We start from the raw sequence: 19,801 nt of genomic DNA, 5'->3' as shown, positions 1-19,801 counted from the left end.
GGTCGAGCAGCATGACGTCGGGTGCTTGCGCATCCATGGTCACCCGTCCATTGGACCTAGACGAACTCCCCCTCAGCATCCTGCGGCTACCGCCATCCACGCGGTCACACGGGCCCACCTCCTCGAGCTCGTGCATCGCCGCCTTGTCCTTTCTCGTGCCCTGGCTCGCCATCAGTGACTTTGGTGTATGCTGGTGGGGAAGAGAGATCTGTGAAGAAGTTTGCCCTGAGCCGCCTGCTTTTAAAGAGATGGCCCGACTCTCAAACTCGAACACAATAGGCTGAAGATTTGGGCTCTGAAGATCCTTTCCTTCCATTGTGATCTGATCTGTTATTTCCTGCTGAAAAACCTCTCTCCCTCGGTCCGATGGTTCCTTCCTCTCCTGGATCGCCGGGATATCATGCTTCTACGCGTTATCCATTCCAAAGGACGGCCTCTGTAGATCTTTGTGCATCTCTCTGATCCTGGTTGCTAGTCTTTCCAGGCATGCACTCCTTGGAGAAATCTGATTTCCTTCTGATATGATTCTGTTCTTCAGACCGCGATCCCCTCTCTGCCAGATCTCGTACTGCCTTCCTTGTTCTCATCCAGGACTCTCGGAGGCCCAACGGATCGGGATAGGAGCCCGCATCCGATCTGATCTCCAAATCTCCTTTTACTCCCTCGAATCTCCTAATCTTGTGCGCCAGATCTTGGACGTCTTCCGCTGCGCCCAAACGCCGCCGAGTCGCCTCTCCCAGGAGAGCGAAAATTTCGGAACTCATTTGGCCGGGTTTTGTTTTGTTTTGCTATGTTGTGCTCTTCTTTAGCTGCCCGCCTAACTTTTTCTTTAAAACTCCGCCACTGCATACATTGGAATTAAAATTAGAGTTTGATTATGGTACATCAAATCTATATGGTCTGTTAAATTGAGCGAACTTGAAGATCCAAATTCGCTTTACTACACATGATTTTGTGTAGTACAAGGGGCATTTTCATCATTGCACAAACCGCGTCCTTTATTCCCTCTCAAAAGTAGTCCAAGGGTAAAATGGGAAGATAAAAAAATCATTTGAGTCAAAACGTTCTTCTTTGCTTGTGTGTCGTCCTACACTAGGCGGAGCTAGGGTTTGAGCCCTCACCGGCAGGATCGAGCCCTGCATGTGTCCCCACCTTGCAAGCGGTGCTTTGCCTCCTCTCCTCAGCCTACTCGAAGTATATGTTGGGCCCTAAATGGCCCCAATTCGGCATTGGCCTTTTAACATGCCGAAAAGGCACATCGGACTATAAATGGACCCAATAACACCATTGGCCGCTAATAGGCCACAAAAGCAGCTCGGTCCAAAAAATGGGCCCATAGACACGACGTGTCGTCAACATGCTAAAAGACACATCGAGTCATAAAAGAGCCCAATAAAACCGCAAGCCGTCAATACGACAAAAGACACTTGGCCGCAAATGGGCCCAAAGAAAATACCTGGCGCTAACAGGCCGAAAGACACATCAGCATGTAAATGGTCCAAAGTCAACACGGTTCGTCAATGGGCCGCAACTATCGACAGACCGTAATAATGTCGATTGTCCCACAGACTATTGGGATTAATTGATACAAGTCCTAATGGGGCATATGGATCCAGGCTTTAAGTGAGTCATCTGCAAGCATGCCATTAATGGGACTTGAATCCTCCAGTCCGCTAACTTTTTGACTAAGTCACCTGGGACTTAAGCATTCCTTTGACTGGGTCGGTATTTTTAACTAGACGGGTGACTATTGGGCCATGCATGCCACATATCGTCGCTTCGTAGGCGCATGCCGACATTAGACGCGCAATACTTGTTCCAATGAATAGTTGACACACGGCTCCGTTGATGATTAAGAGGACAACACGTGGAGGATCAACAATGGTCAACGTCATTAACGGGTATCGAATCCAAACTCGCACCCGATAGTTCACCCTTGACGGTTACCCTTGAAGAAGCACTTCCCATGACGCCATGACGCACCATTTTCTATCATGAAAGTGCATACTTTCATGATGAAAAAGTGATTATTATCATAGAACACATCTACGGCAACATATATATAACTGTCTTGATTTTGTCATAAAACCGTCACAGATGTATATGAGAGACAGAAAATATGACCTACTATAACAACTATGTATCAATACAGATATGTCTTTTTTTTATAGTGTTGTACGCCATGCGCTCACCGAGGCTGCCATGCCTTGCCAATGTGTGGGGGCCATCATGGTGATGCCTAACATCTCGGGCTTCATGATGAAGCTAAGGCTGATTCCTGGCACTGGCAGGATCTTAAACAATGATGCACGCATGACAAGTGTGGAGCTAAAAACACACACAATCCTTTCATACTTTCTTTTTTGCTCGTTTTCATTGCCATAATAGTGTTTTAACCCTGCATTTCCTGTTATAACTCATGGGCAATTTTCCTAGCCATTCTAGTTTAACAGAGGAATTATGTTAGGCCGCCACCAAAACGCTCGCTACACAGTCATACACGGCCTATGGCTTTCGAGTCCTTCGTAGAGAGAACGATATCAGGTTCTTATTATAAAGAATCAACATTGTGTCTTACTTGCATAAATTTTTCCCCATACCAAGACACCAAGGCACATGAACAAAATGATTCTTGCGAAAGGTTGTGGTATGTTGCAGTACAATAATCCTACACACACGAACCCATTATAAGCTTTTACTTAATTTCCTTCTAACTAATTTATCAGGCCCCTCCTGATTTTCAGTGGGGGTGGGGCCCATCCTCCTCTTGTATCCAATCCCAATCGCCCACGCCAGCTAGTCCGTGCATCCCGTAATAGATCCCTCCGTGAGTGTAGCATTGCTTGTTGCAGTAGGGGGCATGGTGCTCTCGGCTCGCCGTGTGGCAGTTTGGTGAGGCCACCGGATTAGATGATGTGCATTGGTGTGAGGTCACGACACATCATAAAACTAGTAGGTGAAGTAACATAGGTCGTCACGAAGATGACTTTGGATTGATTCATGTATTTGTTTTGTCAGACTCTGTTGAATAATATAATAAAAATTGTTGTGTGCATCGCTCAATGCAGAGGTCAGGGGTTATCCTCCTTTGTGGAAAAATAGTGTTACAGTACAACAACCTTGCCTTGAACGACATCTCTCCATTTTGCAGTGAAACCATCTTACAGAATGTGTATCACTTATGCAGGGTGACCTCTTTAAAAAAAATAGATTTCTTTACACATGCCCTCAGGCGTGAGGCATGAATTAATCTGCAACTGAACTTGTTAAATAGACACTCCAGGACCATCCTGCACGGACACAGTGGACGAGATGACCGAGTGATCGGCACCGGCGTTCCTCGCGTAGAACGCCGGCTTGGACGGGGCGCTGAGAGAGACTGTTTCGCCTCCGAGCATCATGACCACCGACGACATCACCGGCCGATCCGCCGGGTTCCCCTGAACGCACAGAAGCCCGACGTGGACGCACCTTCGGACGTCGCTCTCTGAGAAGCTGCTGCCGATGCTCGGGTCCACCGTAGCCAGCACTGTTCCGGCCGTCCAGTGCTCCCATATCTGGGTCATTCGCAGCAGCCATGAGCCAAACATTCTTTCTGATACATACATATATATTCAGAGGTAACCAAACAACAGCACGTACCGTAGTCAAGACATCTTCAGACTGCTGGGAGTTGTAGCAGTCGTTGTTCTTCCTGCCCGTCACGATCTCCAGCACCATGACCCCGAAGCTGAACGCGTCCGACTTCACGGAGTAGTTCCCGCGCATCACGTACTCCGGCGCCATGTACCCACTGGAACAACAGGGTGGTAATTCAGTCAGTTTCTCTGCACGGTGGGACGACTACTGCTGCCTGAACTCGAATATGTATGCTATGGTACTGACTATGTTCCGACGACGCGGCTGGTGACGGCCTGCGTCTGGTCTCGCCCGAAGAGCCTGGCGAGGCCGAAGTCCGAGATCTTGGGGTTCATGTTGGTGTCAAGCAAGATGTTGCTGGCTTTGAGGTCACGGTGGACGACTTTGAGCTGGGAGTCTTCATGGAGGTACTGCAGGCCTCGAGCAATCCCGTGTATGATCTTGTACCTCTTTCCCCAGTCAAGCTGCTCGCGTTTCTCCGTGTCTACCACAGGTTCAGAAAACTAGGAGTGGTGAATGTATGTACGCAAATAAACAGGCAGGCAATGGTATCACAAGTTGCAGAGAAAATGCCACAATAGGATTCGATTCTGTTAGTACCGAATAGGATCTTATCGAGGCTCCGGTTCGGGAGGAACTCGTAGACGAGCAGCCTCTCCTGCTGCTCTAGGCAGACGCCGACAAGCCTCACCAGGTTCTTGTGCTTAAGCTTGGCAACCAGGGCGAGCTCATTCTTCAGCTCCTCCACTCCTTGTGCCGAGCTCTTGGACAGTCTCTTTACTGCAATTTCTTCGCCGTCCGGGAGAGTACCCTGTGCAAATCGAACCATAACTAAAACTAAGCTCACTTACCAAAATTTCGATGAATTTTCTTCAAGATATATGTTTGCTTGGTACTGTACCTTGTACACCGCACCAAATCCACCTTCGCCGAGCTTGTTTGTTTCCGCGAAATCTCCGGTTGCAGCTCGTAAAGTTGAGATGTCGATCAGCATCGAGTCCACACTATCGATGTCCTCGGCTTTGGCGGAATAACCTGGATCTGTTGAAACATCAATGTCGTTTGTCACCACAAGTTATGTCATGCTAGCTAGGCCCTATGAACTGTTACGCTGTCGTAAATTTGAGAAAATTTGTAGGGCATACATGGCTGATTTGCCTCTGCTAGTGGCCGGCGCCTCCTCCAGAGAAGGAAGCAAACGACAAGGTTTATGGCTGCTGCGGTAGGAAGAAGAAGTATGAGAACCATGCCAGGAACACTGTACTTTCTCCCTGTGAATTAACCAGTTCAAGAGGACACATATCAGGCCAGTTGAGATTTGCAAATCTGAACTGGAAAAAACAGCTGGACTTGCACTCACCTTCTCCGGCGGCCGCCGCTGGCGTCAAAACGTTGGGCACCACAGCCGGCGCCGACGCCGGTGCAGCAGAGCTGGCCGACGTTCCTGCCAGTCGCACCATCACCGGGCCATCAAAGAAGGGCGTTGTTTCGTACCGGTAGCTGCACCTCATCCCAAGAATCCTGGCTCCTATGGAGTCCGTGAACACAGGCGCCCATGTCTTGATGTTCACGGTGAGGCAGTCCCGGCACCGCGCCAGCGTCAGGTCAGGCGTGCACTGCGCCCAGGCGTACACCTTGGGGAGCTCCCGGTCGAAGTCGGCCTCTCCGGACGCATACAGCCGCGTGGAGTTGGCGACGGCGTAGCTCACGGTGGCGTTCAAGAGCGCGGCCACGACGCGCTGGAACCGGGCCGGCTCCGCCGTGGCGTTGACGTTGTTGCGGAGCGGGAGCGTGGGGTTGTAGGTGGTGTCGTCGTCGGGGCGGGACCGGATGTTGGAGTAGTGGAGCACGCAGGAGTCGTAGTAGATGGTGCTGTCCCTGCTGTAGGGGCACGCGTTGGGCAGGTCCTGGAAGGCCTGGTCCAGGCAGGTGAGGCAGTAGGAGGCGTTGGCGTCGCCGCGGCAGAGCGCCAGGGCCCAGACTTGCTGCGGAACGGCGCCGACCAGGGCGGTGGCGAAGAGCTCCGGGGACCGGGAGGCGTTCCTCGGAAGCGTGGCGCCGATGCGGTTGATGTTGGCCAGGTACTGGCTCTTGGCCGTGTAGGTGCTGCGGCCGCAAATTGTCCATGGGTATACTGCCGCGGCGGGGGAAGCCAGCAGTGCGACGGCGACGATGGCCACCACAGACAGGACCCGGTGGTGAGCCATGCTACCACAGATGCTGGAACCGAACGGGGAAGTTGGTGCTAGCTTTTGTACACCCAATTAAATTTGACCGTCGGACACGGCAATGACTTAGCAATTGGAAAAATCCTTGTCCGTTTTCACCATTTGTTTTGTGTATGAATGCCATGTTGATATACCGGGTGTTTGAGCTCGCGAGTGATCAATCCTCATTCAGTTTAACCTTTTCTTATAGTAAAATAATCCGGATTCTGCATGGGTATGATGCACACAACCATCTTTATTAAAACTATAACATATTCAAAAGATCCTTCACAAGTTCAAAAAAACAAAGAGAAAAGAGCACAATTGATAAAAAATATTGCATGACTGCTCCCGCTCCAAGCCTCCCCCCTCCCCCCCCACCCTGCGCGCGCGCGTCACCGGAGCTAGGGCTCCGGCCCGGCGTCCTTCCTCCCCCCCTTCCCTCCTCCTCACCACCGCCGCAAGGCGTCCGTCGGGCAGAGCTGCTACGTCCATGTTGCCGCAAATAACACCCTGAATTATCTCAAGACGCCAGTCCCTGGAAACAATCCGACATCCAGGACACTAGAGGCCATCAGCATGTCCCAACTAAACGCACAACTAGCCCTCCAGCAGCGATCAATAGCTAGAGGCCACGACAAGGGAGGCACAGTGGCACGAGACGATGACAAATGAACGACTGCGTCGCGCTTCGTGGCGACCTCCACACATCATCAACGACCTTGCCAACCGTGGTCGACTGTAAGGAGTAGAACAAGCTACAGAAGTGCCATCGCCACCGCCACCGACCCTATCCTGCGGCCTCTAGGCAGCCGCAACACTAGCAGACTGACTTCAAGCCACGCCAAAAGACCCAGTAAAACACAAAATTCTCACCACAGAATCGTATGAGTTGTCATAAGAGGCGCCCCTCAACACACAAGTTTCTGACGGGCTTGCCAAGCGGGGATGGCCAAATTGTGGTCTTTGCCCTTTTTGCAAAAAGGAGCAAGAGAGTGGGCCACATCTTTTCTTCAAGTGCCGCTACACCATTCGGCTTTGGAAGATGTTCATTGAGAAATTCCGACTAGAACAAATGGACACGTCCTTGTGGCATCTAGATGTTTCAGTCAAGAATTGGTGGGCACATAGAACTGGCACAGGAGTCCCCAACAGAAAGGCGATGGCCTCGCTGACCATGCTCGTGACATGGACCATCTGGAACGAAAGAAATGCCCGGGTCTTCCGGCATAAGAGCGCCCCACCGCCAATTTTACTCACTACTATTGCTAACGAGGCAGATCTTTGGGTCACTGCTAGAGCAGAAACTAGGGTATATTCTTTTGCGTGAGTAATCATTTATGCCGTGTAAGGTTGACTGTATTGTAACAAACTCTCCTCTATGCTTAATTAATATATGTTGCAAACCTTTTGCCTTGGTTTAAAACAAGAGATATTAGGAAATGTGACTGATGCTCCTCGTGATCGTAATCAATTAGTTTATTTCAACACATTTTTAAAAAGGGGGCGCTTTATTACTTAAAAGGTTTAAGCATTACACCCGGCCTCTGCATAAGTAAGATGCACACAGCCAAACAAAGTTCATTTACCCACATACAAGCGTGTGCGAAAATTCGAGCTATACAATCGTGTGCGTGATGTTATCATAGACTTAACGCACATGCATCAGTCGATGAAGAACGTGTAATCACACAGAGTTCAGCCATTGCACATTTTATTGTCTGGCACGTACATACAGTTGGATGATAGTGTGCTATAGGTGTGCACTAGTGCGAATATGTCGTATGCACATAGTCCACGTGCTTAGACTTGGATGGTGGTCAGAGGCGCTCCAATACCAGTTACCCATTTCAACGGCTTCATCCACAGATTAAAAGCCTAGTTGGCTTGCTGCGAATCATGTCCAAAGGCACCTTTTGGGTCAAAGGCGGCATGGAATTCGCATTAGATGGAGACATTTTGGAGGAATTCATCTTCCCTGTGAACTTTGTCAGTGGAAAATCCGCAGCCGTATCCGAGTGCCGCACGCACGGGGTGTCAACAAGTCTTAAAAACGCAGTGACAAAATCATCAATATAAGATGGAGGAAAGATAGGCGACTGCTGACACCCGAGTGGAAAAAAAATTCCTTTTCCACGCAGGGTGGACCTCCATTGTGGCAAGAGACACGAATCTCGCAACCTCCATGCATTGTGGGTCATGAGCAAGATCGCTATCGCAACAGAAGTTGCGGTTCAGTAGGCGGCGGCCGATCAACTTTGACTCCAAAAGGAGGTATCCACTTGCGCGGTAGGCAGTGGCAGTGGCGCGTCGTGGTCTCGCGGGTCAGGCTCAGGAGAAACTGGGCCGTCTTTGTCGTCGATCGCGGACTGTGTCGTGCCATGCCGAGGAAACCACGATTCCTCCGCGCTCCCCAACCCCCGCCGCCACAGCGATGCTTCTGGCCGTCATAGCCGTCGTCCTGCTCCTGCTGCCGCCGGCCATGCCGTTCGAGGACTTCTTGTGCGATGGCAGCACCTACGCGCCCAACAGCACTTTCCAGGCGAGCCTCGCCCTCGTCGCCGCGGTGCTCCCCGGCAACGCCTCCTCCATGCCGTCCGGCTTCGCCACCGCCGAGGCCGGCGCGTCGCCCAACCGGGCCTACGCCATGGCGCTCTGCCGCGGCGACGTCAACGCCTCCACCTGCGCCGCCTGCGTGGCCGCCGCGTTCCGTGCCGCCGGCGCCCAGGAGAGCTGCCCCAACAACACGGGCGCCACCATGTACGAGGACGCCTGCGTCCTTCGCTTCTCCACCGTGCAGTTCCTCGACTTCCTCAGGGCCGACCAGTGGCAGCCCGGAGAGCTTACGTACGGCCTATTTCAGCTTTCTAATGAACCTCTTGATCTTGAATAATTCTGTGTAAACTAATGGGATTTCTACGGCCCTGTAAACTGGTTCAAGTTTTCAAATTACCCCGGCGTCTCGGAATGTCAAGTCGGCACAGGGAGCATGGTTCAGCGCCGCCGCCACGTCCATCCTCACCGCCGTGGTCGACCACGCATTGGCCGCGGCGGGCAACTCAACGACCGCCAAGAAGTACTTCGCCACGGGCGAGGTGGACTTCCAGCCTAGGATCTACGCGCTCGCGCAGTGCCTCCCCGAGATGACGCCGTCGCAGTGCCGGAGCTGCCTCGGGACCCTCCTCGTGCAAACAACGCCCATGCTCAGCACCAAGCCCCGATGGATCATGTCTTTTGTGGTCTGGTGCAACCTGAGGTACAGCGTGCGGCCGTTCTACGAGGGTCGGTCGATGCTGCAGCTCCCGGCGCCACCACCGCCGGCAGTCGTGTCTCCATCTGTAACTCCAGAGCCTGGACCAACAGGTAGCACCTACCACACTCTTTCAATTCTTATTTTTATCTGCAGAACTGTTGCTATCATTTGTCTGCTTGCATAGCTCATACTACTTCATAATTTTAGTTTCAAGGTTAAGGTTCTTGTTTGGTGTATGATGTTGCAGGGAAGAAAAAGAGTGCAGCAGGAATCTCTGCGAGCATTGGTTGTTCCGTCCTCTTGCTATTTCTTCTTTCGGTTTTCGCTTTCGTTCGATTCAAGAGAAGGACTACTAAGCAATCAGAGGACGACCACCGTGAGTAGCATAACATCTAGCATGCTATATCAGTTTAAGGGCTGGAATTTGCAGTTCCTTGATGACATTCTTGTCATACGACACCAGCATTCAAGAAAATTGTGGGTGCACAATGCATGATCTTTGAGTTAGCAGCACTGCAAGAGGCAACTGAAAACTTCTCGGAAAAGAACAAGCTCGGAGAAGGTGGTTTTGGCATTGTGTACAAGGTGAGTAAATAAGCAACACATAACCGGGTGGGTGATATCAGTATAGCACCTTCTCTGAGGAAGACTCTGTTGCAGGGGATACTAGCAGATGGGCAGGAAATAGCAGTGAAGAAGCTTTTGGGAGGAACTGCGAGTGGTTTTCATCAACTGCACAATGAGGTGCAGCTATTGGCACAGCTGCAGCACAAGAACCTTGTTAGATTACAGGGGTTTTGCTCGCATCGGGATGATACGCTGCTCGTTTATGAATATATCAAGAATGGGACCCTCGACAACTTTCTATTTGGTATTTTTCCTCTTCACTCACCTCTCTTGCTCTCGAGCTACAAATCATTGCACGGATTTTATTTATTTTTGCTTCTAAACACCCTGTAATTTTTTATCTGCCATGGATGAGAACATTTGACTATGCAGCAAAGCAAAGCATGTGTAATAGTGAAATGAATGGTGCATAGCTATACACCGGAGTTTCACTGTTTAGAAACTCAGTACAAACTACTCCCTCCGTCAAGAAATATAAGAGCGTTTAGATCACTACTTTAGTGATCTAAAATGCTCTTATATTTCTTTACAGAGGCAGTACTAAATATGCCCGGTAGCATTTCCGGCACAATAAGTTACCAACACATCCAAGGTTGTTTATAAGGTAAGCGAGTTAGTATTCGATGGAGAGGCCGGGGGTTAAACCCTTTTTGAGTTAGTATGATTATTGTGCATTTACCTTGCACCACCTAATATTATGAATTTAACATTGTGCGCAATAGAAACTAGTGACGAAAATACACTGAGCTGGGAGCAACAGTACAACATCATTCTTGGGATTGCCAAGGGAATATTGTACCTTCACGAGGATTCAAGCATGAGGATCATCCACCGGGACCTTAAACCTAACAACATTCTCGTTGATGACGGCATGGATCCGAAAATCGCAGACTTTGGACTTGCAAGGCTGCTAGGAGAAGGTCATACTCACACCAAGACAGCTAGAGCTGTCGGAACACTGTAAGCCCGTATATATTCACACATCCACGAAACGGCAGATATCGAGCGTGTGCTTGCAAAGCCTAACCGCTCATCCTTTGCAGAGGTTACATGGCACCCGAGTATGCAATACACGGCCGCGTGTCGCCCAAGATCGATATTTTCAGCTTCGGTGTCTTGGTCCTCGAAATCGTAACTAGGAGACGGAACAGCAGTTCTGACGATCGCGATGAAGTGAATCTTATTAGTGATGTAAGTGCTTATTTACTTCATTTTTGGTGCATCTGTACGCTGGAAAGACTCGTGTAAATTATATATGTCATGGCAACTGAAAGTACTGTCGACACTAACAATCTAACAGGTGTGGAACTGCTGGACGAAAGGGACGGTATCGCAGATGATAGACCCATCGCTGGACGAACACGCCCGAAGCCAGGCATTACGATGTATGCACATCGGGTTGATGTGCATCCAGTCGGACCCTGACGACAGGCCTTACATATCATCCGTCATTTTCATGTTAACCAGGGACAACACGGAGATTCAAGCACCCGCGCAACCTGCATTCTTCTTTGGGAGAGAAGCGGCTTTAGCTTCTCCGGCATATGACCGATCTGATTTCATCCTGGGACAGGATGTCTCTGTGAATGCGGTTACAATTACTGAGCCGTATCCTAGGTAGGTAATGTACCGGTGTGATGTTGAGGCCAAAGAGGTGAGTTGGCTGTGGTTTCAGCGAGGATTTTCAGATATCTGGCCTTGGTTGTAGAATCCCTTTTGTTTAGGGTTGCTTCCATGTCTATGGGTCCAGTTACCCCATTATCTGGTTATATTTGATTTTATTTTGATCGAATATGTAAAAACTTTATTTTATAAAGTAAAATCCCCTGGATCATTTTCTTTGTCCGCCATTTGGTGTAGAGATAGTGCAAATATTACTTTTTTCACTAAAGAGGCATCAAAATATAGCATCAAACAGATACAAAGCATAATAAGTAACATCCTGCCACTACATAGTTAAGATGCACACAGCGACACACCATCAGTCCGATAGTAAAATAAAACCAAACATAACTGCAACAGTAAAGCCATAAAAGACTAACAATATGTCTATGCCAAATATGCAGGAGATGGTGGACCGATCCGGAGGTTATGCCTCCATCCATAATGGGTATAAACTTGCGTGGCCACCCTCTCCAACCGCATACACACCGTCGTGGATATCGGTCAATACTACGTAAGGTGCAGAAGAGGAGCTTACGGTTGGGTCTTGGCCATCACATTGTGATCCCATTATCAAATGGCAACTCATGTCTATGCTTAAGAAACCCCAACCATCTTTGATCAACGAGCTAGTCTACCGAAAAAGGCTTTCGCCCCGCTTTATAAATAAAGCAACCACCAAGCACGGAGTAACAAGGTAACAACGGAACACGACACACACCCACACAACGCCACCGCAGGCAGGGTCCAACACACACACACAAACACACACAGACTCAAGTTTCGCTGTGGGCACAACACAACAAGCCCAGCACAGACGCACTACGAAACGCCCCAAGACGGCGGTGGCGGAGGCGTGAAGACGACGATCTAATCTGGTTCCGGAGGTGGTGGGGGAAGCGGCGGAGCCAACCGGAGAGCCATCGCGTGAAGCTAGGTGATGATGGAGGTGATGGCGTCTCTTACGACTAAGCGGTCGCCAAAGCTGCAAGTAACCAGACCATTTGAACAAAGCGTCAGTAGCACGACGAAGAGGAATACGCTGAATCACACGTTTATTCCTAACAGTCCACAACGTCCAAGCAAGGACCCCAATGGCCAGCCACCTAACGTGGCGCAACACGGGTGGGATCGCCTGGAGTTCGGCAAAGAGAGCGGGGAAGTTGTTATGGTCCTAGCTTCCACCCACAATCTCGCGGAAACAACTCCATAGGAACTGCGCAGACACGCAGGTGAAGAAGATATGGTTTGAGTCTTCTTCAGGCCCGCAGAGCGGGCAACGCCCATCACCAGGGCCATTGCGGTTCAGAACCTCTAGGCCTGATGGGAGGCGGCCACGAATCCATTGCCACAAGAAGATCCTAATTTTCAGGGGGAGGCGAATCTCCCAAATGGAGGAGAGCGCCTCATGGCCAGGGGAGGGGGCGATGGCCAGGTATAGAGATTTGATGGAGAATTGACCAGAAGGCTCTAGTCGCCATCTGGCTCGGTCATTGTCCTCGTGAGATCAGGCTCGTGGAGTGCAATACAGTCGAGCAACTCCTGCCAGTCCGCGTTCTCAGCCGGGCCAAAAGGTCTCAGGAACGAAAGTTGCCCTAAGTCAGCCAGGGTGGTCGCCACGGAAATCCGGGGGGCAACCGTGATGGAGAACAGGTCCGGAAAGCGGGCCGCAAGAGGCGTGTCTCCAGTCCATCTATCGAACCAGAACAGCGTGGCGGTGCCGGACCCAACCGCGATCGAAGTCCCGATCCGGAGGACAGGAAGGAGATGAATGATGGATTGCCAGAACTGGGAGCCCTCAGAGCCACCAAGTCAGGAGGGCAATGTTCATGCGTTTGGAGGACATAATCCCGAGTCCGCCCTAGTCGCGAGGTTTCTAGATCTCAGACCACCTGACCATGTGGTACTTCTGCTTATCACCCTCGCCGGCCCAGAAGAAACACCCCTAAACAGTGGCAATCTCATGATGAAGGGTCTCAGGAAGGCTGTAGAAGCTCATGATGAATAGGAGTAAGCTGGAGAGGGACGAGTTAATGAGCACCGTACGAGCCGCTTTCGAGAGCCACCGACCGTGCCAGGGCTCGATACGGTGCTGAAGCTTCCCCATCGTGGGGCGCAGTTCGGCCACCGTAAGCCTAGAGTCGCTAATGGGTATCCCTAGATATGTCATGGGGAAGGACCCGAGCTGGCAATTAAGCCTATCCGCTATGCGCTGTCGCTCGTCTTGGGCGTAGCCCAAGACCATCACCTCGCTCTTGTCGAAGTTGATCCTAAGGCCAGACATCTGCTGGAAGCACAGAAGGAGGAACTTGAGGTTCGAAATATCACTCTTCAAACCCTCCACCACAATAATGGTGTCATCCGCATACTGGAGAAGGGAAATCCCGGATCCCCCAACTAGATGTGGCACTATCCCCTTAATGTGCCCTGCCGCCTTGGCCTTATCCAGGATGGCCGCCAGAGAATCAACAACCATGTTAAACAGGAACGGAGCGAAGGGATCACCCTAACGCACCCTACAGAATGTGGGGAAGAATGGGTCGATCTCCCCATTAATGTTCACCGTGGTGCGACCCGAGGATACCAACTGCATCACTTGGGTCACCCACCTGTCGTCGAAACCCTTACGGAGCAGACATTCCCGAAGGAAGGTCCAACTGACTGTGTCATAAGCCTTGTGGAAATCCAGTTTCAGGAAGAGTGCCTTGAGGTGTTTGGAGTGCACCTCATGGAGAGCTTCGTGGAACACCAAGACTCCATCAAGGATATACCGGCCCTGGATGAAGGCCGACTGGTCCGGGTGAGTAATCCGGTCGGCAATAGGGGCCACCCTAATGGCGTACCCCTTCGCGAGGATGTGGAAGATGACATTAATCACCGTAATCGGGCGAAACTGTTGGATGTCCGAGGCCCCATTCACCTTGGGAATGATAGTGATTACCCCATAGTTCAGCCGTGCGAGGTCAATGGACCCAACAAAGAACTCGTCAAAAAGGGCCATCACCTCAGGTTTAATCACCTCCCAGAAAGTCTAAAAGAATTTCACTGGGAGGCCATCCGGGCCGAGAGCCGAGAAAGGGTTCATGCCCTTAATTGCCGCCCAAACTTCCGCCTCAGTGAACGGGGCGAGGGTCGTGTTATCCTCAGGTGAGACGCAGAAGTGGGCAGGCCAAATGTCTTGCGCCAGGGCAAGACCTCCCTGGAGGGAGGCAGAGAATAGGTCTCTGTAGAAGCTGTCTACATGGGCCCGGATGTCTAGGGACATAGTATTTGTTTATGTATTCACATGTGTATTTAAGTTTACGGTCAATACAATTCTAGCATGAATAATAAACCTTTACCATGAACAAGAAAGTATGATAATAACCAGTTTATTGTTGCCTCTAGGGCATATTTCCAACACTTATTTCGCAACAAGGTTTGTCACACACCATCCTTAGTAAGTAGTTTGGACAACCATTTACTAAGTAAGACTGTAAGACATCATTCTTCTCTTGAAGGTCATGAATGCCTAGGCCACCTTGTATTTTGGTTTGTAGACCACATTCCATTCGCCTAGCCAATACTTTTTATTTTCACTATCTCCTTGCCAAAAGAATCCGAATCTAAAGCAATCTAATCTTTGGAGGACCCTTTTGGTAGTTGGAAGAAGGATAACATAGATAGAATCATGTTTGTGAGGACATAATTGATCAAGAAGAACCGTCCTCTAGCTCAGAGCAACATTCCTTTCGAACTACTCAACCGTTTCTCTAAGTGCTCCTCTAATTGTTTCTACTCCACATTAGTTGGCGCCGATAATGGTCCGGGCTTCCCAAATATTTAATCGGGAACTATCCTTGTGCACTACCAAATAATCAAGATATACGACAACTGCCTCACTGGCTTCTCCGAAGCAGAATAATTCACGTTTATGGAAGTTAATTTTAACGCCCGTCATTTCCTCAAAATCTGAAAGCAAGAACTTCAAGTTTCGAGCCTTGTCCCGGTCATGTTCAACAAAATGAATTGTATCGTCGACATATTGCAAAATAGAGAGGCTCCCATCCACAAGTTGTGGCACTACTCCAACAATGTGACCGTCCTACTTAGCGCGATCAATCAGAATAGCAACATGTCGCCGCAATGTAGCACAATATTGGAGACATGGGGTCACCCTGCTGTAGATCATTTTCTGTTCGAAAGTAATGGCAAACATCGTCATTGACTTTGATGGCCATACTACCTCCAGTAACAAAATTTTAGATCCATTGTCGCCATTTCACGAAGAAACGTTTCATTCTGAGGGACTATTGAAGGAACGCTCATTTGCCTTTATCATAAGCCTTTTCAAAGTCAACCTTAAATATTATTGCACTCATGTTCTTCTGATGCGTCTTGTGAACAGTCTCATGTAGGATTACTACTCCATCGAGTATATTTCTTCGTTGCATGAAAGACATTCGAAATGGTCTAACAACATGGCCATCAATTGAATTGAGCTTATTAGTAGCGACCTTAGCGAATATCTTAAAGCTGACATTAACGAAGCATATGGGTTTATATTGTTGGATCTACTCAAGATGCTTAATCTTTGGCAACAAAACAATCTTGCCAAATTTGAGCTTTGATAGGTCAAGTTGCCCGGCACAAAGAGCATTGAACAACAACAAAAGGTCAGACTTGATGACATCCCAGAAGTTCTCGTAGAATTCTGTAGGGAAGCCACTAGGGCCTGGATCTTTGTTATGTTCCATTTGGAAGACAACAGCTCTCACCTCCTCTTTAGATAAAGACGTCATGATGATATCATTTTCTTCTGCTGTGACTCGTGGGATATCATTCGTTCAAGTCTCATCTAGGGTGAAATTCCCTTTGTCCGGCGCCCTGGACAAAGATTTGAAGTACATCGTAATATAGTTGTTGAGCTCTGCCAATCATTCAATCCGGCCCTCATCTTGTCGAAGACTAAAAATACTCTTCTTATTATGTCATCCATTGGCGATCAATTGAAAGTCTCTTATTGCTGTCTCCCTCCAAGATGAAGTCAGATTTGGATCTTTGGTACCATTTGATTTCCTATACTCTCAAAAGTCGTGCAATCTTCTCATTGGATTGAATTTTCAAATAAATCTCCTGTTGAGACAAGCTGCGAGTTTCTGTTATTTTGTCGAGGTCCTCAATAATGGTAGAGAGGCATTTTTTTTGCAGATACCGTTGGTGCGTTTTGCCCATCCAGAAAGGAATTGCCTCATGTCCCTTATTTTAAAGTTCCATCTCCGGTTTGGTGTACAACCAACTATATGCCTCTCCCATACATTCTTGATTAATTCAAAAAAGCCACATTGGATATTTTGAATATGAATCTTAACAATATTTCAAGTCAAAAAATATATGTGATGCAACGATTTTTGTTCATTAATAAGGTTGCCAATCATTTTAACTATATGTAAGTTGCCTGACTTTTAAATTTGAGTAATTCGATTTTGTAACAGTTGATTCTCTTGTTAAGATTCATGTTGTCTTTTGTTTTCTTGTGTTATTTTTTATGCTTCTTTGGCTGAATTTTTGACTTGCCCCTATTTGGGGCCAATCAATTTTCTTACTGGGCTTGAAGCCCGTTAGGCATTGCCATTTTTCTACTATTTTTATACTTTTTGCATTTTTTCCTTTTTCACTTTAGTATTTTTTTCTTTTTCTTTATTGATGTTTTTGGGTTGTTGGGTGAGTGTAAACATATACAGGCAAGTACGATATAATATGTGTGTAAATTATAAGAGTCCAAAATTGGCACTATTATATGCTTATTGTCTTCATGTTATAAAAGTGCCATTTCAGTGCAAATTAATGTGCAAATTTTTTAAGTTTTTTCTCACTTCTTAAAGGGTAATACCAATTCCACTAATTAATTTTTGAATTAGTTTTTATTATTTTTATTTTTTTCATTCTTTAACGGTAATACAATGTAACTAATTCATTCCTTTTTAGAAAACATTTTCTGTTGCAAAAATGCCACCATTATATGCTTTTTCTTGCATATTGTAGGAAAATGAATTTATATTTCAATTGTCTGCAAATTTTGTCATTGTTATTTTTCTCATTTTGTTTTATTCTTAAAGGGTAATACCAATGCCAGTAATTCATTCTTTCTTATGAAACATCATTTTCTATTTTTTGTGCATAAGTATACACATAAATACTATATAATGTGTGTAACTTATACTAGAGTGCAAATAATTGCACTATTATGTTTATTCTTCGCCATATTACAAAAACTGTAGTGTCAGTGCGTGTGCAAGTTTTTTCCATCTTATTTCTTCTTAAAGGGTAATACCAATACCATTAGTTCATTATTTGTTAGAAAAATCATTATTTTGATTTAGTTTTAGTTTTTCGTTCATTTTATATCTTTTTCAGTTTAATACGACGCCACTAATTCATTCTTAAAGGGTAATATCAGTGCCACTAATTCATTCTCTTTAGAAAACTTCATTATCTTGATTTTTTCATGTTGATTTCATATTCTTTCCCTTTTAAGGATAATACAAATGTCTTGCATATTATAGAAAGAGAAACTTATGTGTAAATTATGTGCATTATTATTTCTTTTTTTACTACTAATGTTTTTTTATTCTAATTTTAGTATTGGTACAGGGGGTATAAGAAGGCCAGAGAAAGTTGAAGGCGGCCAAGCCATGGGATCTTGATTGGGTGGTGGAGAGTGATTTGACTTAATGCCCCCCCCAAAAAATCCAGGCGCCTGTTAAATAGTTGTATTTGTTTTTTTCCTATTGTATGATCATGTGACACTATTTAATCTTGTGAGATGCATTTCATTTTTGTTGTGACAAGAGACAATTAATGTTTGATCTAAACACTACGTATAATATAGACACATATCCTAAAGTTTTATTTTATATGCGTGTCGGTTGTATTGTCTTATAAAAATTTACACTAATGTGCATTTTTATATATAAAGAAACATTGCAATTTTTGTGCAAATTGTGTCCAATCTTCTTCACCCCCCTTTCTTTTAGGGTAATACCAACGCCCTTAATTCATTCTTCGTTAGACATGCTTTTGTCTTTTGTGTTTTGTATGTGCTTTAGTTTTTGGCTTTCTTAGTGAGTGTTAGTTATAGTATGTAACTTATATCACCTATTGATTTGATTACAATTTATAGAATATTATAATAAGGGACAGAGGGGAAGCTGTATTTAGATGAAGATGTGGGGCTACACAGTGCATCAAAGGAAAAGTCAAACATAAAATTCAGTAGCTTGAGCCATAGCTAGTCCATTAATTTTTTTAAAGGAGGATGTACCTTCGGCCTCTGCATCTGGGCGATGCATGCAGCCATGCATGCAGTCATTTTATTAATTATTCACAAAGTCCTTACAAAGGTAATACATCAGTAAGCCTGAAGCCACCATCTTGGCAACACCTGTCGCTACTCCTATCCCTATGATGAAGGGGTGCCGAATGTCCGAGCCTAATATCAAACAGACATCACACCAACACCTAACATCTAATGTCAGATGCCCCTGATGAAGCGATGTACCTAGGGTAGGGTCATGGATCTGTCCAAGACACCCTCCCCAAGGACATCTCCAAAGGAACCAGAAGCGGTCGAAGCAAAATCATCATCCACTCGATCGTGAAGCTATGTTCCACTCGACAGTATAGAAGACACTGGACTATGCGAACAACCACTCGATGATACGAGAAACCACTCGGAGTGTAGAAGGTCTAACGTCACTGAGGATGACAACGGTCGGTCATTCACTCTACAACCTTAAAGATCATTTATATCTCTTTATTACTAGCGTTACTAGTAACGCCCTGCCTTAATGTACATTGAACCCTTTGTAATGTGAGCTGGCTGGGGTCCTGACGCACTCTATATAAGCCACCCCCTCCTCCGAGACAAGGGTTCGCTCCCTTTGTAATTCACACGCATATATCCAGTCGACCGCCTCCGGGCTTCGAGACGTAGGGCTGTTACTTCCTCCGAGAAGGGCGTGAACTCATAAAACTCGCGTGTACAACTCCTCCATAGCTTGGATCTTGCCTCTACATTCCTACCCCCCTATTCTACTGTCAGGCTTAGAACCAGGACAGTTGGCGCCCACCGTGGGGCAGGTGTCTTAACGACTTGTTGGAGAAGTTGCAATTTTTCCGATCCCTTTCATCATGGTTTCAGGCGGAGGTTTGGCTGAGGGCCGCGAGATCCGTCTCGGCGCGCTCGTGTTTGTCGCCGACGACTCCGCTTGGCTTCAGGAGGCTCCACTCGACGTCGACGCACTCCCCGCCCGCGGGGCGACTCGCGCGTGCATCCGCGGCGTCCTCCTGTGGCAGCCATCGACCCAGTATCAGTCGGCTCCAGCAGCTTTCACCCTCCCTATGACCCACCGGAGCAAACGTTCTGGTCGGT

General features: G+C 47.6%; 2 protein-coding genes across 2 annotated transcripts; one reads left to right on the top strand and one right to left on the bottom strand.

The window, feature by feature from the left end:
- Positions 1 to 3,171: 3,171 nt before the first annotated feature.
- On the bottom strand, positions 3,172 to 5,846 carry LOC119354262 (cysteine-rich receptor-like protein kinase 6). Its single transcript, XM_037620975.1, has 7 exons — positions 5,000 to 5,846; positions 4,785 to 4,910; positions 4,541 to 4,680; positions 4,240 to 4,450; positions 3,886 to 4,123; positions 3,643 to 3,793; positions 3,172 to 3,557 (listed from the first exon to the last, which is right to left on the bottom strand). Exons 1-7 carry the CDS (start codon positions 5,844 to 5,846, stop codon positions 3,267 to 3,269), a joined length of 2,004 nt encoding a protein of 667 aa, XP_037476872.1. The 3' UTR covers positions 3,172 to 3,266.
- Positions 5,847 to 8,188: 2,342 nt separating this feature from the next.
- LOC119354264 (putative receptor-like protein kinase At4g00960) lies at positions 8,189 to 11,567 on the top strand. Its single transcript, XM_037620976.1, has 8 exons — positions 8,189 to 8,693; positions 8,788 to 9,209; positions 9,347 to 9,475; positions 9,563 to 9,684; positions 9,760 to 9,970; positions 10,449 to 10,686; positions 10,770 to 10,917; positions 11,027 to 11,567. Exons 1-8 carry the CDS (start codon positions 8,281 to 8,283, stop codon positions 11,345 to 11,347), a joined length of 2,004 nt encoding a protein of 667 aa, XP_037476873.1. The 5' UTR covers positions 8,189 to 8,280; the 3' UTR covers positions 11,348 to 11,567.
- Positions 11,568 to 19,801: the final 8,234 nt, after the last annotated feature.

The sequence above is a fragment of the Triticum dicoccoides genome, chromosome 2A (assembly GCF_002162155.2).
Source record: "Triticum dicoccoides isolate Atlit2015 ecotype Zavitan chromosome 2A, WEW_v2.0, whole genome shotgun sequence".
Classification (NCBI taxonomy): domain Eukaryota; kingdom Viridiplantae; phylum Streptophyta; class Magnoliopsida; order Poales; family Poaceae; genus Triticum; species Triticum dicoccoides.
Note: the sequence above shows the minus strand (reverse complement) of the source record. Positions and strands in the feature narration are given on the sequence as shown.